This window comes from Typopeltis vanoorti, chromosome 19, assembly GCF_054136105.1.
Source record: "Typopeltis vanoorti isolate ZY-2024b chromosome 19, IOZ_Tvanoo_1.0, whole genome shotgun sequence".
In the NCBI taxonomy this organism is placed as follows: domain Eukaryota; kingdom Metazoa; phylum Arthropoda; class Arachnida; order Uropygi; family Thelyphonidae; genus Typopeltis; species Typopeltis vanoorti.
Window position 1 is genome coordinate 59,829,478 of NC_143567.1, and position 26,143 is coordinate 59,855,620.

At 35.9% G+C, this 26,143-nt stretch overlaps 1 protein-coding gene across 1 annotated transcript in view; it reads right to left on the minus strand.

Annotated features, from left to right (window-relative positions):
* Positions 1 to 26,143, minus strand: part of LOC150096155 (T-complex protein 1 subunit theta-like) — a 176,128-nt gene that overhangs the window by 44,004 nt on the left and 105,981 nt on the right. Inside the window, exons 9-10 of the mRNA XM_090409473.1 lie at positions 21,897 to 21,968; positions 4,612 to 4,785 (exon numbers count right to left, since the gene is read on the minus strand). Coding sequence (XP_090265599.1) covers positions 4,612 to 4,785; positions 21,897 to 21,968 — 246 coding nt within the window. The remainder of the gene's footprint in view (positions 1 to 4,611; positions 4,786 to 21,896; positions 21,969 to 26,143) is intronic.

Consider the following 26,143-nt stretch of genomic DNA (forward strand, 5'->3'; position numbering starts at 1 on the left):
GATTGGGAAAGGAAAACAAAACAAGTGTGGTCTGATGTCAGCAATAAGACCTAGAAAAAGACTAACATCTAGGGAGATTGATGCAGCTAGAACTGTCTTAGAACAGTGTTTCTCACTCTTTTCTGGCTGCAACCCGCTAACTACAGCACACTATCTTTTAATGACAGGTCACATTCAGGGTTTGCCACCGAATCTCCAAGGTTTGGTTCCTGTTCTCAAACTCTTTCATTTTTTCTTGAATAATGTTTGTGTATTTTAGTCTACAGTTCACACCTGAGAGCTGCTTAACTTTTATTCACTTTAAAACTGTAATTAATCTATCTTAATTAAATATTTTTGAACTGTGTCTACATGTAACTTATATGCTATGCAACATAGGCAGGAACATTAAAAACATCAAGTGCATCATGAATGGAAAACCTGAATAACAAGTAAAACATTTCAGCTGTTTAAGGTGTTATATTCAGGTCATGAAATCAAGAAAAAGAAGGAGTAGCCATAGTATTCAACACAAAATACGAGGCTAATCTTCTTGAATGGCATGTGGTCTCAAGTAGAGTAATGTGGGAAAATATGAGACTGGGGAACTGGACAATGAGACTTATTTGTGCCTATGATCTCACAGAAGGTTCTATTAAGGCAGAAGTGGTGGAATTTTTTCATGCTTTAGAGAAAGCATCTAACACAATGAAAAAGAAAAAGTTGGTCCTTGTTGGGGATCTAAATATCAGAGTAGGAAATGATTGTCAGACATACAAAAATATTTTGGGAAAATTTGGAGAAAAGAGCAAAGCCAATAATAATGGCAAATACCTGTTGGATTAGAGTTCATTCGGTTTCAACGGTTAAGTTTCCGTCATCAACCACCACTTCTTGACCTGAATTCAGGTACTTTTTTTCAGTAGATAGTGGAAACTACAGTTTGAGAGGAGAGTCATCCCCCTCACCCTCGAGTTGCTCTAATAGCATTTTTGGGGGGAGGGGGGGGGGGAGTAAGAAGTAAGAGAGAGTAGAGGGAAAGAAGAGTAGAAGACCAGCCTCCAGATACGATATACCAACTGTATATTGTATGAAGTAAGATCAGGTCTAGCTTGGGTTTCTCGGGTTTGCCTTGCCTGTACTCACCAATGTGATTGATAATCTGATAATGTTGGAGTTTTGACATCCTTGTCAAGACTCCAACATTATCAGACATTATATTTCTATCGTCTAAGGCACTTTGTACCATATCAATCCACCTATATCTTGGTCTTCCTCTCTCTCCCTCACCAAACTGGACAGAATCGATCAGACTCTCCCGGGACAGAGAGAAGTGGAAAGAGTTCATTCAGCCTCATCATCATCCACATTGATGATGGGAGAGAGAGAGAGAGAAGATCTATTGGACTTCTGCTTAGGACATGGACTGGTTATTACTAACACCATGCATAAAAATGTGCACAAATTCACATGGAGAGAAAAAGCAAGGAACAAGAAAAGTCTCATTGACTATGTTATTATTGATAGTGATCTTTTCTCCCTGGTGCAGGACACCAGAGTGTAGAGAGGATTTGAAATTGGAAGTGATCACTATTTAGTCTTGAGCAAGATAAAAATGAATTTCATATTGAAAAGAATAACGTGTAAGAAAGTTTTAAAGCGAATAAAAGTTGAGCAGCTCTCAGATGTGAACCGTAGACTAAAATACACAAAGATTACTACTATAACAAGCCAAAAGGCTTCTTATAGTAGTAATACCATCTCCCTTAAACTTAATACACAATGATTACTGAAGAAAAAATGAAAGAGTTTGAGAACAGGAACCAAACCTTAAAGATTCAGTGGCAAGCCTTGAAGAAAACCCTAATTGATTCAGTCAGAGAGGCATGTGGTGAGGTTGTCTGCAAGGATAGAAAAATCAGAACTCCATGGTAGACACAGGAAGTTAAAGAGACAGTGAAGAAAAAGAAGAAAGCATATCAAAAGTCATGGAAGGACTTTGGCAAGAACATACAAAATAAATATCAAGAAGGTGACAAAATATTCTGGAGGTTGTTGAAGAAGCTTAGAAATGGAGGAAAGAGTGCTGTTAAAGGAGTTAGAGATGACATAAAGTGACATGAAAACAGGAGATAAAGATATCTTTCAAGTATAGAGTAATTACTTAGAAAAATTGCTAAATGAAACAAGCAGTGATAGCACAGTGGTAAAAAACACTCAACAGGCATACAGTTAGGAATACATATCCATACTTGAAGTAGAAAAAGCCATCAAAGGCTTGAAATGTGGAAAGGCAGCAGGAGTAGATGATATTCGACCTGAAATGCTGAATTATGGTGGTATAAAAGTCTTACAGTAGCTGAACTGCATAGTTCAGAAAGCCTGGACAAAGGGACGAATTCCCAATGATTGGCATAGAGCTCTCATAGTATCCATATATAAAAAGAGAAATAAAACTGAATGTGAGAATTACAGAGGTATTTCCCTACTGAGTGTTCCTGGCAAGATCTATGCAAATATACTTGAGAAACGGTTCAGAAGAATTGTGGATAAAAAGCTTGGTTAAGAACAAGCTGGATTCAAGCCAAATAGAGGCTGTCGGGATCAGATCTTCACTTTACGACAAATAGTTGAGAAAGCATGGGAATATAACAAAGATCTGTATTTAAGTTTTGATTTGGAAAAGGCATATGACAAGGTGCCAGGAGAGAAGCTACTCAATACGCTACAGTTATATGATGTCAGTGGGGCATTATATCAAGCAATACTTAGTCTTTATTTGAGTTGTAAGTCAGCAGTTAGAATTGAAGGAAGTACAGGAAGATAGTTTATTGTTAAATCTGGTGAGACAAGGATGTACATTATCCCGTCTGTTATTCATTATCTATATGAATCACATTATGAAGGAAAGTGGCATTAAACATGATATCAAAATTGGAGATGTTAATGTCAGCTCTTTGCTTTATGTAGACGATGTTATACTTCTAAATAAATCTGCTAAAAGTCTGCAAGATTCACTGACTAAATTGAATAACTGTTGTAATAGATATGGCATGAAGGCAGTAACAAGACAAAGATAATGAAAATAGGCAGACGCATTGAAAATGTCAACTGTATTTTGAATGGAGAACCTGTGGAAAGTAAAACGTTTCAGCTACTTAGGCATGATTTTTAGTGAAGATGGTAAATTAAATATAGAAATAGACAACAGAATCAACAAAGCTGGTATGGTAGGAAGTCAATTGAATAAATTCATGTGGAATAAGAGAGAAATTAGTCAGAACACTAAATTAGCTGTATATAAGACCGTGTTCAAACCAGTTTTAACTTATGGATCTGAGGGCTGGGTCAGAAGTAAAACACTTGACAAAAGACTAGAGACCACAGATATGAGAGTCCCGAGAAAGATTAGAGGCGTGAACAGATGGCATCAATGGCAATATCATATTAAAAACGAGAATATTAGGAAACGACTTGACATTGTTAGCAAATACGAAAGTGTTAGCAGAGCTAATCTCAGGCGGTATGGTCACTTAAACAGAATGGGTGAGGAAAGATTAGCAAAACAAGTGTTCTCCGCCAGAGTGGCAGGAAAACGACCTAGAGGAAAACCAAGAAATAGATGGATTGATACGGTACAAAATGCCTTAGATGATAGAAATGTAAGATCTGATAGTGTTGGAGTCTTGACAAGTAACAGACTGAATTGGAGGAAAATTTTAGATGGGAAATTAGTAATGATGTAAATTTTTCATGTAGTACTATCATATTCTGCACACTCCTTGAGGGTACATGGGTAATTTGATGATGATGAAGATGCAATTTTTAATGAAAAAAAAGTAAAATTAAATATGGAAATAGACAAGTTAAGCAATGCTGGTAGATTAGAGGGAAATTAGTCAAAATACTAAACCAGCTGTGTACAAGAGTGTTCAAACCAATTTTAATATGGAACTGAGAGGTTGGTTAGAAATGAGTTCTGAGAAAAATTAGGAGCGTGAACAGATGGCATCAATGGTAGAACCTTAAAAGGAAGATATCAAGAAGGAAACTGAAACAGAAAATTTGTTTAGAGGTTTCAAATTATCAGCATTCAGAAATGTTGAGCAGAGCTAATTTCCGATCATAAAGAGAATGGGAAATGTTAGCAAAACATGTTTGATGACAGAATGGTAGGAAAAAGACCCAAAGGATGAGCAAAATCTAAGTTGATTGATGCAGAAGTGCCTTAGAATACCAAATTATAAAACATGACAATATCGATGTCCTGATAGATAAGACCAATTTGAAGGGAAATTGTTGACAGGAAGTCCATAATTATGTAAAACGTTTTCACATAGCACTATGATTGTATCCTGTATACCCCTTCAAGGTACATATCAGGAATTCGACAATGGTAAGTTGATACACATTGTTCTTTAAAATGGTAGATAATATATATTACTAAAAAGTGTCAATAAAATGTGAGCACAATTTTATAATACAAGAACTTTAAAGTTTCTTTGTCCCAAGAACATAAATATGAAAAATCCAAGCAAACAATGTATCACTAAACCTTCAGGAATAAAATGCATGTTTCAGATTGCAAAAGCTAATTTTGAAATAATCCTTACATCATAATCTATTACTTACGATTCTTGGTAAAGCAACAGCACCAACTGTTTTACACAACCTTCTGACATCAAATTTTGAATTTAGCCGTACTGCCATGAGTCCATATTTGTTGAGATAATGCAATGCCATATCGCCAAATTTTCCACCAGATACTACAACTTTAACACCTGTATCAACTATAGACTTTATGTGCTAAAGGAGAAAAAGAAAGAAAGAAAACAAAAAGGAATTATATATATACAAATGTTATGTTGAATGCACACTGCTACTGTATTTCTTAAAATTATTTTTAGTATATTATAAAATTAGTAGTTAAATATTCTATTAACTGACAACAGTTATACTATCTGTAATAGTACTTGAAATTATCCTATGCATCTTCCCATTCAGTTAAAACTACTTTGGGTATAACACATTCTAGTAATCTAAATGCAAAAATGCCAATTTTCATGAAAATTGAAGATTGTCTGATTTGAAAATTCAAGGTTTCATCCCTTTATAATTTGGAAACAGTGAAATAGTAAATCCTTAAAATGAAATCATCTTTAAAAAATTTTTTTTTTTGTTATTGAACACATTATCTTTAAATTACTAAAGAATGACTGTTAATTTTTATGGTACTCTAGATATGGCACTATCAAGCTTTGAACGACAACAATAAACTGATAGTTCTTTGGATGAAATTGTTACATTTTTTTTTTTTAATATTGTGAGTTTAAGAATCAAATTTGATCTGTAGTACCTGATTTTAAGCTAGCACTGATTAGCCACTTTTATTCAATAGGATTTGGTACAAGAAATTTTATTCAATAGAATTTGATACATAAATTTTGCAAACTGCAAAATTTATGTATCAAATCAATTAATAAAAAGAAAAATGAGCATATTTTAAAAATATGCAAAAAGGTTTTACCATTCATTTGATTTTTTTTCCTTACATTTGGAATATAAACACAAGCAAAATCAGTATATGGTATAAGGCTCCCTGAGAATTTGAACACACTGCAAGATTAAAATGAAGGAATGAGGTTATTTTATCAGAGACACCTCTAGAGATTATACATTGATGATTTCAATATTATTCATTAACTGGTTTATGCTTCCTCTCAGATTATACAATATCACCTTATATAATAATAATAACAATAAAAGCCAATTAGATCCTAATTCAGAAATAACTACTTGTCTGATAGTTTAAAATGTGAAATTTATTCTCACCAATTAAGCAGATGTTTCTGAATAACGGCTTACCAACTCCTTTCCTTCTTAAATTACAATACCACATTATCATTTTTTATATATTGAGAGTGCTTCAGGGACATATTAGAGAATAATAGCACAGTAAAATATTTTATGACTAATTTTCTATGAACAACTTTCTTCTAAATTGGTCTGTCAGGAATCTGATATGATCAGCTTTATTCTCAAGTATACCTTAAAAGCAATCAATCTGTCTAATTTTGATGTCTTGTAGGTTGTTTTACCTGCAATTTTTATTTCCAAAACTTGGAAGCAAAAATGCTAATCATTCATCTTATTCAATCTAAGTGCAAGAACTGCCTGTACTTAAGAGAGCTTTACATTCCAGAATGACAAGTATTCTTTTTCAAATAGCTTCATGCTTAATATGGTTCTGCCACAGGTGCCACTATCCTAATTTTATTCACAACTTTCCAGTCTTTAATCATCTACTTTATTTCAAACAAGCAACTCTTACCCTACAGATTACATCATAAATTTTCCAATCGTAATGGATACTATAGTACAATAATTAAGTTTACCTTACCAGCTTCCAAGCAACAATTTTATTCCAAATTAATCTGTTATTTACCAAGACTGCAATACTGTTAGATCATATATTACAAACTAAGATATTCCTGACTGCATCAATTCACCTAGATTTTCCTCAAGGTGTTTTTCTTACCATTTTGATATCACACCTGTTTGGCCTCTCCCATTCCACTGTTTAAGTGACTATATCATCATAAATTAATTCTGCTCTCACACACACACACACACACACACACACACACACTCTTGCATGTAATGAACGTAAAGGTCCTTCCTAATATCTTCATTTTTTATATGATTTTGCCACTGATTTCATCTGTTCACTCTTCAGTTTTTCTCAGAATGCTCATATCTGTGGTCCCTAGTCTTTGATCAACTGTTTCAGTGTTCTTTTATGATGTCCATCCAACTCTTTTGCAGTCTTCCTCTCCTTCTCATGCCTTCAATCTTCCCCAACATAATTACCTTTTCCAATGATTCATCTGCTTGCATATGTCCAAAGTATGTTAACTTCTATTTAGCGATCGTTGCCTCCAAGGAACATTGCCTTTATACTCTCTAAAACCATGGGATTCTTAATAGTCTCCTCTACACCCATAATTCAAATGAATCAATTCACTTTCTGTTTTTCTTCTTAATAATAATCTGCCTTTCACATCCATACATCACCACTGCAAATACCATTGCTTGGACAATTCTAACTTTCATGGCCTTACTCCCACCTGTGTCTTTCATAATTCTTGCCAGGTTTAACATAACTTTTTGTCTCATGACTATCCTTCATTTAATTTCACCTTTACATTTACCATCATTTCTTATTCTGGACCCCAAGTAAATCATAACTTTCAACAATCCCTATTTTATCTCCCTCTATCATAAATTCAACTAAATGGGGGGGGGGGGGGGGGTGCAATCCTAGCTCACCTCCTCGTGGTGCACCCTGGATAACGCTAAAGAGCTAGAGCGACTTGGCAACCAGACTATCTTTTCGATCTCCTGGTTACAGCACACATGAACTCAAACATACGCATTAGCTCTCTTAAGGGCAAGATGACTAGGAATATTGGACCTGTTGTCCGAATTTGCCAAATTAACATTAAGGGCAAAATGTGAATACCTCTCAAAGATTTTATGACAACAATGTCGACGTTGTTCTTATTCAAAAGACTCACTGTAAGGATGAGGATCAGCTTCACTGCAGGGGCTGAATTCCTGGTTACATTAGCATTGGAGCCACCATCATGCACATGGCTTTGCCACCTATGTACATAGTACACTAAAAGATTCCCACCTTGTTACAACCAGCATTGTCAGCGGTGCGCATCTGATAACAATGGTTATGTTCCCTATCAAATATGATAGGGAACATAACCATTACCAACAAGTATAAACTCCCTGCCCTCTTGTGGCCTTCACAAGTTCTAACAATGCACAACCACCCTGCAATGCACATAGGTGATTTTAACCACCTATGTGCATTGCAGGGTGGTTGTTTACCACCACATGCTATGGAAATATGCTTCCAATAATGAATGCAGAGAGACTTTGACTGAATGGGCAGAAATTCACAACATACACCTAATTTTCAATGCAAAAGATAGATCTTCCTTCAGGTCAGCAGCTTGGAACAGGAAGTACAACCTCGACCTCTGCTTCGTCACTCAAGACAACAATGGACGACCATTACCTACATCGAGAAGAGTTCTCTCCAACTTTCCCCGAAGCCAACACAGATCAATTATATTAGAATTAGGTCTGCAGGTACCCCTTGTCAGATCCATCCAACGTCCCCGCTAGAACTTCCAGAAAGCGGACTGGGATAACATTTGTTGCCTGTCTTGACAAATATATCCGTTGGATTCCTCCAACAAGCAATAATTACAAGAGATTCATGGGAGCTGTAGGTAAGAAGACCATACCAAGAGGCTGCAATTCATCTGCTATCATCAGCAGTACTCCTCCCCCCACCCCTCTCCTGTCTAAACTTTCCTCCCTGAATATACTAAATCCATCACATCCCTGGATGGAAAGATAATAGTAATAAACTGTATCAGAATATCTAGAGAGTGGCGATCCTGAAAGTGTAGATGAACTTATCCACAGCCTTGAGACCAGCCGACAGAAGAAATGGACTGAAACAGCAGAAAGACTTGATTTTCGGCACTCCAGTAGAAAAGCATGGAGCCTTCTAAGAAAACTAGGTAATGGCACCCTGACTGGATGGGAACAATCAGCTATTTCTCCCAACCAATATGCATCACATATTGTCAACACATCAAGATATACCGCCAAGGACAAACAACACACTCTTCAAATAAAAAGAGAACTTACATATTTGAAAATAACAGACCATCAGACCCTTTCCTCTTGAAGATATTAACACTGTTCTAATGGATATGAAACCAGGCAAGGCTCCAGGTTTCGATGGAATTCATCCTGATTTCCCGTTGAAGACAGGCCAATATGCCTGACAATGGTTGGCTTGCTTTTTCTCTGACATCCTCCAGACTGGTAGACTTCCAAAAGAGTTTAAGAGGACAAAAATTATCCCCATCTTAAAACCAGGAAAAACCAACAACAAACCAGAAAACAACCAATCAATTGCCCTGCTTAGCACCTGTTATAAGCTCCTAGAAAGGCTGCTCATCCTTAATAGAATTGCCCCTAAGATAATAGAACAAGTCCCAGTGGAATAGGCCGGATTCAGAAATAAACAAAGCTGCTGTGATCAGGTTCTGTCACTCACCACACATATAGAGGCAGGCTACCAACAATGCCGGAAAACAGCTGTAGCTTTAGTAGATCTTACCGCAGCTTTTGATACAGTCTGGAGGCATGGCACAGTCTGCAAGTTGCTCCATGCAGAACAATAACAAAACTAATCGATAACATGCCAAGCAACCGCCTGTTCCAAGTGTGTATGGATTAGAACAAAAGTAAGCAAAGAACACTGGATAATAGACTACCACAAGGGTCAGTTCTGGCTCCCCTCCTTTTTAACTTATACATCGCAGATTTGCCTAATACAGCTTCCAAGAAGTTTTGCTACGTTGATGACATTGCTCTACCCACCAGACACACCAATTTTACTACAATGGAAGATCATCATCATCAATTTCCTGCCATGTACCCTCAAGGGGTGTACAGGATATGATAGTACTACATGAAAAAAATTACATCATTCCTAACTTCCATCTACAATTTTCCTCCAAATCAGTATGTTACTTGTCAAGGCTTCAACATTATCAGATCTTATATTTCTATCATCTAAGGCACTTTGTACTGTATCAATCCACCTATATCTTGGTCTTCCTCTGGGTCACTTTGCTGCCAACCTGGAAGAGAACACTTGTTTTTCTAATCTTTCTTTGCCCATTCTGTTTAAGTGACCATACCACCTGAGATTAGCTCTGCTAACACATTCCTAGATGTTAACAATGTCAAGTTCTTTCCTAATATCCTCGTTTTTAATATGATATTGCCATTGATGCCACCTGTTCACGCCTATAATCCTTCTCAGGACTCTCATATCTGCGGTCTCTAGTCTTTGGTCAAGTGTTTTACTTCTGACCCAGCTCTCAGATCCATAAGTTAAAACTGGTTTGAACACAGTCTTGTATACAGCTAATTTAGTGTTCCGACTAATTTCTCTCTTATTCCATATGAATTTATTCAATTGACTTCCTACCATACCAGCTTTGCTGATTCTGTTGTCTATTTCTATATTTAATTTACCATCTTCAGTAAAAATCGTGCCTAAGTAGATGAAATGTTTCACTTCTTCCACAGGTTCTCCATTCATAAGACAGTTGACATTTTCAATGATTCTGCCTATTTTCATTGTCTTTGTCTTTTTATTGCTGACCTTCGTACCATATCTATTACAACAGCTATTCAATTTAGTCAGAGAATCTTGCAGACTTGTAGCGAATTTATTTAGAAGTATAACATCATCTGCATAAAGCAAAGAGCCGACATTAACATCTCCAATTTTGATATCATGTTTAATACCACTTTCCTTCATAATGTGATCCATATAGATAATGAATAACAGAGGGGATAATGTACACCCTTGTCTAACACCAGATTTAACATTAAACCATCTTCCTGTACTTCCTTCAATTCTAACTGCTGACTTATAACTCAAATAAAGACTACATATTGCTTGATATAATGCCCCATTGACACCATATAACTGTAGCGTACTGAATAGCTTTTCTCTTGGCACCTTGTCATATGCCTTTTCCAAATCCACAAAACTTAAATACAGATCTCTGTTATATTCCCACGCTTTCTCGACTATTTGTCGTAAAGTGAAGATGTGATCCTGACAGCCTCTATTTGGCCTGAATCCAGCTTGTTCTTCACCAAGCTTTTCTTTCACAAATCTTCTCAACCGTTTCTCAAGTATATTTGCATAGATCTTGCCAGGAACACTCAGTAGGGAAATACCTCTGTAATTCTCACATTGTTTTATTTCCCTTTTTATATATGGGTACTATGAGAGCTCTACTCCAATCATTGGAAATTCGTCCCTCTGTCCAGAACTATGCTTTCTGAACTACGCAGTGCAGCTACTGTAAGACTCTTATACCACCATACTTCAGCATTTCTGGTCGAATATCATCTACCCAAGCTGCCTTTCCACATTTCAAACCTTTGATGGCTTTTTCTACTTCAAGTATGGATATGTATTCCTGTCTGCATGCCTGGTCAGCATTTTTTACTGCTATGCTATCACTGCTTGTTTCATTTAGCAGTTTTTCAAAGTAATTACTCCATACTTCAAGGATATCTTTTTCTCCCATTTTCATGTCACCTTTATCATATCTAACTCCTTTTACAGCACTCTTTCCCCCATTCCTAAGCTTCTTCAACAACCTCCAGAATATTTTGCCACCTTCTTGATATTTATTTTCTAAATTCTTGCCAAAGTCCTCCCATGACTTTTGTTTAGCTAGTTTTTTTACACAGTGTTTAGCATTTTTGCATTTGTCTCTGTATTCTCTAAGATCACAAGCTGACTTATTTGCCAGGAACTTTGATATGCTTTCTTCTTTTCCTTCACTGCCTCTATAACTTCCTGTGTCCACCAGGGAGTTCTGATTTTTTTTTATCCCTGCAGACAACCTCACCACATGCCTCTCTGGCAGAATCAATCAATGTTTCTTTCAGAGTTCCACTGAATCTCCACGGTTTGATTCTTGTTCTCAAACTCTTTCATTTTTTCTTCAATAAGCTTTGTGCATTTTAGTCTACAATTCACATCTGAGAGCTGCTCAACTGTTATTCGCTTTAAAACTTTCTTACATGTTATTCTTTTCAATATGAAATTCAATTTTATCCTGCTCAAGACTAAAGATCACTTCCAATTTCAAATCCTCTGTACATTCTCCACCAGGAAGAAAACATCACTATCAACAATAACATAGTCAATGAGACTTTTCTTAATACTTGCTGCATCTTCTCTCCATGTGAATTTGTGCACATTTTTATGTTGGACATGGTGTTTAGTAATAACCAGTCCATGTCCTGAGCAGAAATCCAACAGATATTTGCCATTATTATTATTAGCTTTGCTCTTTTCTCCAAATTTTCCTAAAATATTTTTGTATGTCTCACAATCATTTCCTACTCTGCTATTTAGATCCCCAACAAGGACCAACTTTTCCTTTTTCATTGTGTCAGTTGCTTTTTCTAAAGCCTCAAAAAATTCCTCCACTTTTACCTTAGTAGAACCTTCTGTGGGACCATAGGCACAAATAAGTCTCATTGTCCAGTTCCCCATTCTCATATTTGCCCACATTACTCTACTTGAGACTGTCTGCCATTCAAGAAGATTAGCCTTGTATTTTGTGTTGAATACTATGGCTACTCCTTTTCCTTGATGGTCATTGCCTGAATATAACATTTTGTATTTATTGCTCAGAAAGATCTCACCAGTTTTGGTGTTTTTTGTTTCAGTCACCCCTATTATGTCGATCTGGTACTTATCTAATTCTTCAGCTAGCTCCATTTCTTTGCCATTCAGGTTTCTTATGTTGATAGTACCGATCTTTAACTCTGGTGATGTTGAGTTGGGGTTTGTTTTCAGATTTGTTCCGGTAGCTGACTTTTCGCTGTTCGCCCTGGTTCCCTTGCGAAAACAACGGGAGCCTTGTTTAACCGGGTGACACCCCAGCCGGCATGAAATTTTGTTGTGTTGTACCATCGTTTTTTATTTTGGTTTAACCAATAAGAATACAATTTGGTCAGCTAAATCCCAAATTGCCAGCCCATCCTCGTTCGTTCAGTATCCAGGGTAGATACCCAACAGGGTGCACCATGAGAAGGTGAGGATTGGACATTAGGTCAGAAGCCCTGGTCGGTTCTCCACATTCCTTTAAAGGTTATGTGGAGGTCTCCTCTCAGTTATACAGCTTTGACCCTTAAGCAAGCCACAATGGAAGATACACTAACAAACGACCTTGCAGTCCTAGATGAATACTTCAGCAAATGGAGATTACGCCCAAATCCTATCAAAACAGACATTTCATGCTTTCACCTGAACAATAACTAGGCTAACAAAGAACGCATGATCTACTTCAATCACACACTGCTGTGCTACAACAGATTCCTGAAATATCTGGGCATTACTCTCTAGATACAACACTATCTTTTAAACCACATCTCATTAACAAGCTAAAAACAAGAAACAATATACTGCAAAAACTATGTGGAACAACTTGGGATGCTTCAGCAATAATGCTTGGCTACACTGCTCTTAGCCTCGTTTACTCTACAGCTGAATACTGCTCACCTGTATGGCTGAACAGCACCCATGCGTATTTGGTTGATGCTAAGCTTAACACCACTATGTGCCTTATTTCTGGAACTGTAAAATCAACCCCAACCTACTGGCTCCCAGAGCTAAGCAACATTCCGCCTCCACACATTCAACTTTCTTCTACATGAATACAGCAAAATCATGGAAATTCAAAATCTTCCAATCCATGAAGACAAATGGGCTAAAGTCAAGGCACCCTCCAATCTTAACAGCAAAAAATCTCTTGCAGAGACAAGTTTCAACATGAAGGAGAAGTGGAAAGAGTTCTGGTGTAACACTTTAACAGGGATCTTCCATGAATTAGTGGACCCAACACAGATACCTTCGGATTTTGACCTACCTCGGAAAATTTGATCTGCCCTTAACCTAATCTGCACCAACCATGAAAGATGTGCAGACCACCTTTACAAATGGGGCATGATTGCCTCACCCAGGTGCGAATGGAGATCACCCCGCCAGACAATTAATCATATTACAGCAGAATGTGTCCAATGTGCATAGAGTAGAAACCTGTCAGACTTCATTCATGCTATGCCAAATGCAGTTGACTGGATAATCAACCTAGACATTCAGTTGTAGCCTATTCTTGATTCTTGAGTGTCTCTTTTATGACTGTATTATATCTTATTATTGTACATATGTCTATTACTATGGCCATATATATTAAGGATTAATGTAATGTAACTTTTCATGTGTGAGCCATACGCTAAATAAATCAACCTAATTGTCAGAAGCTATCACTTTTGTTTTGCTGATGTTTAAATAAAGCCAGGATTTGTTGTTTTCTCTCTTAACCAACAGAATCAACTGCTCCAGTTCTTCCTTAGTTTCTGCTATGAGAGTTGTATTATCTGCATATCTTGAATTATTTATTTTTCTGCCACCATCTTCATTCAAGCTGGATCTTTGTCTAAATTAGCCATTCTCATAATGTATTCACTATAAATATTAAACAGATAGGGCAACAGCATACACCCCTGCTGAATCCCTTTTCCCACTCAAACACTGTTTTACTGAAGTCTCTTGGTTGTCACACAGCCCTCTCTTATCAAGAGAATTAGATGCACAGGTATTCCTAATGATTTCATTACAATCCACAAAATTAAAAGCTTTCTAATAATCAATAATTCTTGTCTTTCACCTGCTTTTACATTGAACCATCTTCTTGTACATTCATCAATTCTAACTGACAACTTATAACTTACTATGTACTGCTTCATATAATGACCTGTTTAGTCCATATAACTCTAGCTGTCCAAATCTACAAAAGTAAAATACAGGTCTTTGTTACATTAAAATACATTCTACTTCTTGACTGACTTAAAGCAAAAATATGATCCTGATCAAAAATATAAGCATAAATCTTACTTAAAAATCTGAAAAGAGGAATTCTGTAATTTTTTTTTTAGATAGGGCACTATTTGGAAATCAGCTTTCTGAATTATGCTATGTATCGATTATAAAACTTTTATACCTCTATATTTGAGCATTTTTAGTCACATATCATCTGTCCACTATAACTGAATTTTCCAAATTACATAATTTCAGAGATTTATCAACCTCACTATTGCAATGTATTCATGACTAAATTCCTCCTGGATATTTTCCAACATTCTACCACTGTTTATTTCATTTAATAATAGTTCAAAATAATGGCAATGACTCCAGAAATCCAGGATATCTTGTTTTATATGATTTTATAATCTGATTGTCTCTGCAGTACTCACCACCCTCTTATATTTTTAAGTTTTTAACAGCCTCCAGAACATTTTGCCACCTTTGTGATGTCATGGTCAGGGTTCACTAAAGCCAGATAACTGAAAGGAGACCTCCACATCGCCTCTAAGGAATGAGGAGAAATGACTAGGGTTTCTGACCTAGTGTCCAATCCTCACCTTCACATGGTGCATCCAATTAGAAAGTATTCACCAGGTACTGAATAAACAAGAATAAGCTGTAAATTTGGACTTAGCCAGTCAAATTTTACATGACAGTATAACATGATGAGATTTCATGCAGTTGGGGCATCACCTTGTTAAACAACATCCCCACTGTTTTCGTCAGGGAACCAGGATGAGCATACTCCACCTTAACAGAAGAACTGGAAAAGTACCACATGGACAGAACATAAATTGTGTATCCGAGAGAAAGAAGACTAAAACAGGTTACATCCTACTAAGTACAGGATGTAATAGTCAGGACTGCTTAAAAATCAAAAAAGGAAGGAGTAGCAATAGCATTTAACACCAAACATGAAGATAAATTTATTGACTAAAAGGCAATTTCAAGTAGAGTTATATGGTCTGACTTCAAAATAGAGAAGTAGATGGTGAAACTTATTTGTGCCTATGGTCCTACAAAAGGTTCCTCTAAAAAGTGGAGAAATTTTTCAAGTCATTGGAGCAAACAGCTGAAAAAACTGGTAAAGATGGAGTTGCAAACAGCAGGCACAGAGAAATGTTATAGGAAAATTTGGAGAAAAGGACAAGGATAATAATGGCAAGTACCTACCTGCTGGATTTCTGCTCAAAGTATTGACTAGTTATTGCCACCATGTTCCTTCATAAAGATGTGCACAAGTCCACATGGAAAGAAAATGCAATAAATGAGAAACAATGATGCTTTCTCACTGGTTCAGGACACTAGCGTATACAGAGGATTTGAAATTGGAAGTTATCACCATTCAGCTTTGAGCAAGTAAAGTTTAATTTTATATTGAAAAGAATAATATTTGAGAAAGTTTTAAAAAGAATTAAAGTTGAGCAGCTTTTACAGATGGAATGCAAATACAACTACTACACAAACTTTATTCAAGAAAAAAATGAAACAACTCAAAAAGAACCAAACCTAGGAGCCCAAGTGATAGCAACAACAATAAAAATAATAATAAGTGATTCATCAAGGGAGTTGTCTGCAAGGATAGAAAAATAAGACCACTATGGCAAACATTAGAAGTTCAAAAAGCAGTCCTGGAAAAGGAGAAGGCATACCCAAAGTTTCTAATAAATATGTCAGCAGGTGCACTAAAAGAACACACAGAAAATGTAAGAGAACTAAGCTATGTATAAAACTAGCTAAACAAAAGTTCATTTATCTTTCTAAACAGATCTTGTTCCGCTTGTAATGTTACTTTCTTTCACTTCTTCTTCTATCAAGCTTTTCATTCCGTTTTGGAACTGGAATGAATATTGATGTTTTCCAATCTCCAGGCCTTATATTTTCTTCCAAACATGTTGATAAATTTCAATTTATATATTCACCACTTCATCCCCCAGCTGAAGTAGTGGTTTCATCCCCACACGTGTACAATCTTCTTTTATGTTGTTGAAAGTAAGTGTTTGCAATAAAGAAACTGTTCTTGACAAAAAGCTCTAACACCCCTTATTTTCCTGCTTCATTCCTCAGTCCTAAACCATATTTTCCAGTGATGCCTCATTCTTTTTCTCCCACTTTTGCATTCCAATCACTTAATATCAAAAGAATATGTTTTATCAATACTGCAGTCTACTGTACAATTCTTCAACCTCATCTTCACTTACATCTGCAGTGGACGTATACACATGCATGAGTGTAACATTCACAGGAATATACCTTTATTCTGATTAGGATTATTCTGCCAGACACTGGGTTGTAACCAAAAATGTATTTTCTATATTCTCTTCTGACTATGAATGCTACTCCATTTCTTTGAAGGTTTCGTGTCTGAGTAATACATATGAAATCATCAGTATCAAAGTGGCCCATTCCAGTCCATCTCAATTCACTAATTCCTAAAATCAAACTCGAAGATATCTACACTCTATCTTTAACTATTGTTCTCTTCAGTTTTGCATCATCAGCAAACAACAAAATATTCCCCCGACATCAGCAAATGAGAAACGTGGGAGGATATCATTAATTTAAACAGCAGTAAGTCAAAATACAGGCACCCGGATTCTCCTGTATTCTGCTCCACCATATAATAATGCCTGATGTTCATGTGTCAGCTATCTTCTTATGCAATACTTTTTTTTTCCTGAATGATTTGATTATTGGTTCCTGATATATTTTCTCACTGGAAGCGGTATCTTAACTCCTTTATTTTGCAAAAATATAGTGATAGTGATTTTACATTAGAATTATTCTTGTGTTAGTTTCAATTAACATCTAGACCACAATATGAATAACAAAAGAAGCATTTGGGTAGTATAATACAAAATGTTATATTCAGGGAATGACAATCAAGGAAAAGAAGGAGTAGCCATAGTATTCAACACAAAATATGAGGCTAATCTTCTTGAATGGCAGTCAGTCTCAAGTAGAGTAATCTGGGCAAATACGAGAATGGGGAAATGGACAATGAGACTTATTAGTGCCTATGGTCCCACAGAACGTTCTACTAAGGAAGAAGTGGAGGAATTCTTTTGAGGCTTCAAAAAAAGCAACTGACACAATGAAAAAGGAAAAGTTGGTCCTTGTTGGGGATCTAAATAGCAGAGTAGGAAATAATTGTGAGACATACAAAAATATTTTGGGAAAATTTGGAGAAAAGAGCAAAGCTAAGGTCCGCATGGTTAGCCCAGTGGCTGTGCGCTTCGCAACCATATGCCTGGGGAAGGAGTGTCCTAGGTTCGATTCCCATCAGTGACGTGAGGAGCTGAAGGATCTTCCTCAGCCATAGCCAAGTTAGCCAGTCTTGGGCGTGGACAGCAGGGTTTTTCCCCCATTTTATTCTGGGGTTTTTCATCCTGCAAAGCAGGCAAACTGGCCTTGAGAACTCAACAGGATACACCGGGGCATAAGGCTGACCACCATATCCTGTAAACGGAGTGAGGTCCGATGATCAATGGACCCTCGACACCGCAAGGTAAAAGAGGGTATAAGGAAGATGAGATGAGATGTGAAGAGCAAGGTAATAATAATAGCAAATATCTGTTGGATTTCTGCTCAGGACATGGACTGGTTATTACTAACACATGGAGAGAAGAGGCAAGGAATAAGAAAATATGTTATTGTTGATATTGATGTTTTCTCCCTGGTGCAGGACACCAGTAACCGTAAACTAAAATACACAAAGATTATTGAAGAAAAAATGAAAGAGTTTGAGAACAGGAATCAAACCTTGGAGATTCAGTGGAACTCTGAAAGAAACATTGATTGATTCTGCCAGAGAGGCATGTGGTGAGGTTGTCTGCAAGGATAAAAAAAAATCAGAACTCCCTGGTGGACACAGGAAGATAAAGAGGCAGTGAAGGAAAAGAAGAAAGCATACCAAAAGTTCCTGTCAAATAAGTCAGCTTGTGCTCTTAGAGAATACAGAGACAAATGCAAGAATGATAAACACTGTGTAAAACTAGCTAAACAAAAGTCATGGGAGGACTTTGGCAAGAATATAGAAAATAAATATCAAGAAGGTGGCAAAATATTCTGGAGGTTGTTGAAGAAGCTTAGGAATGGGAGAAAGAGTGCTGTAAAAGCAGTTAGAGATAATAAAGGTGACATGAAAATGGGAGAAAAAGATATCCTTGAAGTATGGAGTAATTACTTTGAAAAACTGCTAAATGAAACAAGCAGTAATGACAGCACAGTGGTAAAAAACACTGACCAGGCATGCAGTCAGGAATACATATCCATACTTGAAGCAGAAAAAGCCATCAAAGGCTTGAAATGTGGAAGGGCAGCCAGAGTAGATGATATTTGACCAGAAATGCTGAAGTATGGTGGCATAAGAATCTTACAGTAGCTGCACTGCATAGTTCAGAAAGCCTGGACAGAGGAACGAATTTCCAATGATTGGAGTAGAGCTCTCATAGTACGCATATAAAAAAAGGGAAATAAAACTGAATGTGAGAATTACAGAGGTATTTCCCTACTGAGTGTTCCTGGCAAGATCTATGCAAATATACTTGAGAAACAGTTAAGAAGAATTGTGGAGGAAAAGCTTGGTGAAGAACAAGCTGGATTCAGGTCAAATAGAGGCTGTCAGCATCACATCTTCACTTTACGACAAATAGTTGAGAAAGAATGGGAATATAACAGAGATCTCTATTTAAGTTTTGTCGATTTGGAAAAAGCATATGACAAGGTGCCAAGAGAGAAGTTATTCAATACGCTACAGTTATATGGTGTCAATGGGGCATTATGCCTAGCAATACTTAATCTTTATTTGAGTTGTAAGTCAGCAGTTAGAATTGAAGTACAGGAAGATGGTTTAATGTTAAATCTGGTGTGAAACAAGGATGTACATTATCCCCTCTGTTATTCATTATCTATATGGATCACATTGTGAAGGAAAGTGGCATTAAACATGATATCAAAATTGGAGATGTTAATGTCGGCTCTTTGCTTTAAGCGGATGATGTTATACTTCTAAATAAATCCACTACAAGTCTGCAAGATTCTCTGACTAAATTTAATAACCATTGTAATAGATATGGTATGAAGGTCAGCAATAAAAAGACAAAGACAATGAAAATAGGAAGAATCATTGAAAATGTCAACTGTGTTGTGAATGGAGAACCTGTGGAACAAGTAAAACATTTCAGCTACTTAGGCATGATTTTTACTGAAGATGGTAAATTAAATATAAAAATAGACAACAGAATCAGCAAAGCTGGTATGGTGGGAAGTCAATTGAATAAATTCATATGGAATAAGAGAGAAATTAGTCGGAACACTAAATTAGCTGTATACAAGAGAGTGTTCAAACCAGTTTTAACTTATGGATCTGAGCTGGGTCAGAAGTAAAACACGACCAAAGACTAGGGACCACAGATATGAGAGTCCTGAGAAAGATTATAGGTGTGAACAGATGGCATCAATGGCAATATCATATTAAAAACGAGGATATTACGAAAGAACTTGACATTGTCAACATCCAGGAATGCGTTAGCAGAGCTAATCTCAGGTGGTATGGTCACTTAAACAGAATGGGCGAGGAAAGATTAGCAAAACAAGTGTTCTCTGCCAGGTTGGCAGGAAAATGACCCAGAGGAAGACCAAGATATAGGTGGATTGATACGGTACAAAGTGCCTTAGACGATAGAAATATAAGATCTGACAATGTTGGAGTCTTGACAAGTAACAGACTGATTTGGAGGAAAATTGTAGATCAGAAGTTAGTAATGATGTAAATTTTTCATGTAGTACTATCATATCCTGTACACCCCTTGAGGGTACATGGCAATAATTTGATGATGATGATAATGATGCATTTGGGTAAGTCAAGTAAAATGAAGTATAAATTTGTTCCCTCTCACTACACTGGGGAATAGTACAAGTTGCCAATAAGCATTGTGGATAAAATTCACAGTAGGAAGAATCAACAATCAGAAATATTCAATATTCTTCTTAAATTGGAAGAGTTTATAGATAGGTATGTGTATGCGTAAATGTGATTATTAGAATAAATAAATAAAGAACAATTTTTTTTTTTTGAATGTCAAATAATTCACAAAGAACCGTAAAACTTGTTTTAAGCATATAATCAGGATGTGTTAGGACTCTCATGTTTCTTTTGAAATAGTCAAACTTTGTTGTAACAAGCACCGAAATAGCAAGATCATGGCTGTAATGAATATGCAAAAAAAAAAAAAAAAAAAAAAAAAAAAAAAAAAAAAAAAAAAAAAAAGGTTAATTTACACATATTCCCATAGAATTGCTCACTTTTATAATGAACGTGCTACATAGATATACCAAAAAAATTTTGGTAACTATGCAAACATTCTTAATTGCTCAGGTAGTTCTTGGAATAGACAAAAATGAAAGGAGCAATTTAGCTTTTATGATCACATGCACCATATTACAAGTTGGTTATAACCTAATCTTGTCCTTGGGGACCATCTCCTTACTACATACCTCTCTGGAATCTAGCCCTCTGGCTCTGCTCTCTAACTTTACCAAAACATTGACATGACTGTAAATTGAGTTAAAAACAAATCCTTCCATCAGAAACATATCTACAAAGAATGTCTCTCCTGGTTCAAGTCTAAATTATTTGCGAGTTAGAACAGCATGCGAAAAATGTTAACGTGTATAAAAAGTTTTCTTTGTCCTCTTTAACTGTAGTGACATTGTGGAAGAATAAAGTTGTTTACATATCGGCACAGGAAAACAACATAACCGAAACAAAAATGGGGAAAAAAAATTTAGAAAGTGTGAGCTTACAAATCTTGGAGCATTGCTTTACTAGTTCACTACACAAAGTGTAGCGAACCATTAAATGATTCTCATTGATGGTACAATCTTGAAGACTCTAGAGAAAAATTTGCTAAACAATTTGGATGCGATGATTTTGTATGTAACAATGGTTAGCTGGATCAATATAAAAATACATATCATTAAATTGGTTTTTAAAAGGATTAATTGAAATCATGTTTATTATTAATTAGTAGTGTTTTTAAGTGTATCGTTTTAAAATTATGTTTAATAGGAAGTGTACTGCAGTTTATCAAAACATATTCATACAAATAATATCTAGGTATGTAAACATTATTTTTTCCTCCCTAATACTTCTTTTGTTTATTTAGAATCTTTTTTACTAAGATGAGGATTTAAAAAAAAGCAGAAAGTAGATTTAACTCATCACTGATATAGTAAGTAATGGATATAATGAGGAAACATTGTCAGTCCTGTGATGTTCGTTATACCCAAGCTCGACTATATACTGAAAACACGAACTAGTATGTTAAAAAAATAGTACTCATACCTGTTCTAATAGGGTCTCCTCATCACGAGAAAAATTCTTCAGTTCATCTGCTGTCTTGATTAACACTGTTCCCTGAAATATGATTACATAAAATGAACTACATATGTATATTATAATACATTCTATAGTGTACTGAACTGTTCTGATGAAAATGTATTTTTTAAGCTATCAAATCTTTATAAACTAAATCTGTATATGTTGGTAAAGCATCAAATTTACTTCTGCTTATTTGTTAGATTTGGCTTCATAGAAACCTAATTAATTCTCTGAATAGGCAATTAATCCTACCTAGTCTGTGTCTGTTAATTGCATATATTCTCTAGTAAGTTGGTCTGGTAAGAAAAGTCCTGCTATTTCCTTATGACACCAACTAATTCACCTTTAAGCTGAAAACTTAAACTGGTTCTTCACTTCTTAGATGGGATTTGAACCTACATCTTTCCAACCAAAGGGTACTGAATGAGCTATGGAGATACCATAAAATGAAATACCGTTTCTTTGAAAAGAAAAAAAAAGTAAATAAATTTACTTCCTTACATAATATATATCTGTAACAGCAATATCCTGAAAAATGGGATTAATCATAAGAAAAGGGTAACACATTATCAAATTCTTGATATGTACCATCAAGAGGTGTACAGAATACTATGACAGTACTATGCTGAAAAGTTTACATTATTTATTAGCTTCCTATCAACAATTTTCTGCTGTTGTGACCATACCATATTAGTAAAGTGCACACATTCCTTAATACTAACAATGTCAAGTTCCTTCATCTTGATATTAGGAAGGAACTTGATATTTTTAATAATATTTTAATATGATTCTGTCATTGATGCCATCTGTTTACACCACTAATTTTTCTCACAACTATCATATCTGTGGTCTCCAGTCTCTCAACTGTCTTATTTCTAATCCAGTTCTCAGATTGAAGTTAAAATGGATAACATCTTGTATATAGCTTACTTGAATGTTTTGACAACTTCTCTCTATTCCATATAAAATCATTCTTTATTCCCCACCATACTACCTTTGATTGTTCTGTTGTCTATTTCTATATTTAATTTTCCAAAAAACTGTTCTAAACATCTGAAATATTTTTACTTGTTCTATAGATTCTCTATTCAGGATTCAGCTCATGTTTCCCATGTTCCTGCCTATTTTCATAATAGTCTTTTTATTGTTGATTTTCATTCAAATTTATTATAGCATTATTTGATTTAGTTAAGGAATCCTATAGACCAGTCCTGCATTTATTTAAAAATACAACAAACTAAAGAACTGAGATCAGCATCTCCAATTCTGATATCAGGTTTAATGCCATTTTCCATCATGATGTGATCTGTATAGATGATGAATAAGAGTGGAGATAAGTGCATACTCGTCTTCTTTTTCACATCAAACTATTTTCCTGTGCCTCCTTCAATTCTAAATGTTGACATGTAACTTGACACATTCACAATAGTCATGGGACAAGAATTTATCCCAAGTCTGTGCATAATGTGCTTTCATCAAAACCAAAACTACATAGAGGGGATGAAAGGATATATTAGAAACCAATAATTAAGGAAAATTCTAGATTTAGTTGGCTTATTTGAATTACTACAGTACAATAAATGTTCACTTAGATTAATGAGATACAAACCATGTGTGAATGACTGGCAGATTTAGAGAGAGAAAGAATGGGAAGTAATACTAATACATTCATTAGAGATGAATTGAAAATCATGGTATTACTTATTTAATAAGTTGTTGGGGAGTGGAATGAAGTTTTTCCTCCTGGAAACTTTTTTTTTTGTTCCATAAACTCAAGAATATCAACTGCAGAACCCTAACTATTTCAGACAATATATCCTGTTAGGGTTAGGTACCAAGAGATGGCAGCACTTGTTTGCAGTCTCTTAACCAGTAGCCATTTATTAGTGATAATCTTGGATCAGCTATCTCTGACTGGCTACCAGTGGAGTCTGAACTGCCCATCCAGTCTCTAAAAGCCAGTTAGGGTTATAAGGCCATGCCTACTTCCTATAATGGAATAAAAGGCATTAGATGATTCTGAGCTATGTGATGCAGAAATACATATGAAATGGCATATTACAAAATTTTGAATTTTCTCATAAAAATTAGTATATGATTACTTAATAGAAGTAACACCTTACACAATGACTGTGTTCTTGTTCACTGTAGGGAAGATAAAAAAAATGCACCACTGAATTTAATATTTTCATTCACCATCAGTAAGTTCAATACACTAATGTTTAGAATCACATGCACTAATTTTGTTTCTCCCAAGAAGTTTACATCTTTCTCCTCACTGCTCAAGACAATTTAATTCTAGCTGATTTAGTTGGCCGAGTGGTTAATGTATCTGCTCTCCAGCCAAAAGGCTGCGGGTTCAAATCCCATGAAAATACTAGTGGTGGTGGTGGTGGCGGTAGTGGGCAGTAAATGGCGTTGGTGTAGATGATGCAGTTCACTGTAGTTGGTGGATCGAGTGGCCGAGACAGAGATGTGGGGTGGGTGCCCTTCCTCAATGAGTCTTTGCACTCCTTGGAGTTTTCACATACTAATTCTTAAAAAAAAGCTTTCATTCCACTTCATCACCTCTCCATCATCATCATCAAATTCCTGCCATGTACCCTCAAGGGGTGTACAGGATATGACAGTACTACATGAAAAAATTACATCATTACTAACTTCCTATCTACAATTTTCCTCCAAATCAGTCTGTTACTTGTCAAGACTCCAACATTATCATATCTTATATCTCTATCGTCTAAGGCACTTTGTACCGTATCAATCCACCTATATCTTGGTCTTCCTCTGGGTCGTTTTCCTGCCAACCTGGCAGAGAACACTTGTTTTGCTAATCTTTCCTCTCCCATTCTATTTAAGTGACCATACCACCTGAGATTAGCTCTGCTAACGCATTCCTGGATGCTGACAATGTCAAGTTCTTTCCTAATATCCTCATTTTTAATATGATATTGCCATTGATGCCATCTGTTCACGCCTCTAATCTTTCTCAGGACTCTCATATCTGCGGTCTCTAGTCTTTGGTCAAGTGTTTTACTTCTGACCCAGCTCTCAGATCCATAAGTTAAAACTGGTTTGAACACTGTCTTGTATACAGCTAATTTAGTGTTCCGACTAATTTCTTTCTTATTCCATATGAATTTATTCAATTGACTTCCCACGATACCAGCTTTGCTGATTCTGTTGTCTATATCTATATTTAGTTTACCATCTTCAGTAAAAATTGTGCCTAAGTAGCTGAAATGTTTTACTTGTTCCACAGGTTCTCCATTCACAACACAGTTGACATTTTCAATGATTCTGCCTATTTTCATTGTCTTTGTCTTTTTATTGCTGACCTTCATACCATATCTATTACAACAGCTATTCAATTTAGTCAGGGAATCTTGCAGACTTGTAGCGGATTTATTTAGAAGTATAACATCAACCGCATAAAGCAAAGAGCTGACATTAACATCTCCAATTTTGATATCTGGTTTAATACCACATTCCTTCATAATGTGATCCATATAGATAATGAATAACAAAGGGGATAATGTACATCCTTGTCTCACACCAGATTTAACATTAAACCATCTTCCTGTACTTCCTTCAATTCTAACTGCTGACTCACAACTCAAATAAAGACTAAGTATTGCTTGATATAATGCCCCATTGACACCATATGACTGCAGAGTATTGAATAGCTTCTCTCTTGGCACCTTGTCATATGCCTTTTCCAAATCGACAAAACTTAAATACAGATCTTTGTTATATTCCCATGCTTTCTCGACTATTTGTCGTAAAGTGAAGATCTGATCCTGACAGCCTCTATTTGGCCTGAATCCAGCTTGTTCTTCACCAAGCTTTTCTTCCACAATTCTTCTCAAGCGTTTCTCAAGTATACTTGCATAGATCTTGCCAGGAACACTCAGTAGGGAAATACCTCTGTAATTCTCACATTCAGTTTTATTTCCCTTTTTATATATGGGTACTATGAGAGCTCTACTCCAATCATCGGGAATTCGTCCCTCTGTCCAGGCTTTCTGAACTATGCAGTGCAGCCACTGTAAGACTCTTATACACCATACTTCAGCATTTCTGGTCGAATATCATCTACTCCTGCTGCCTTTCCACATTTCAAGCCTTTGATGGCTTTATCAACTTCAAGTATGGATATGTATTCCTGACTGCATGCCTGGTCAGTGTTTTTTATCACTGTGCTATCATCA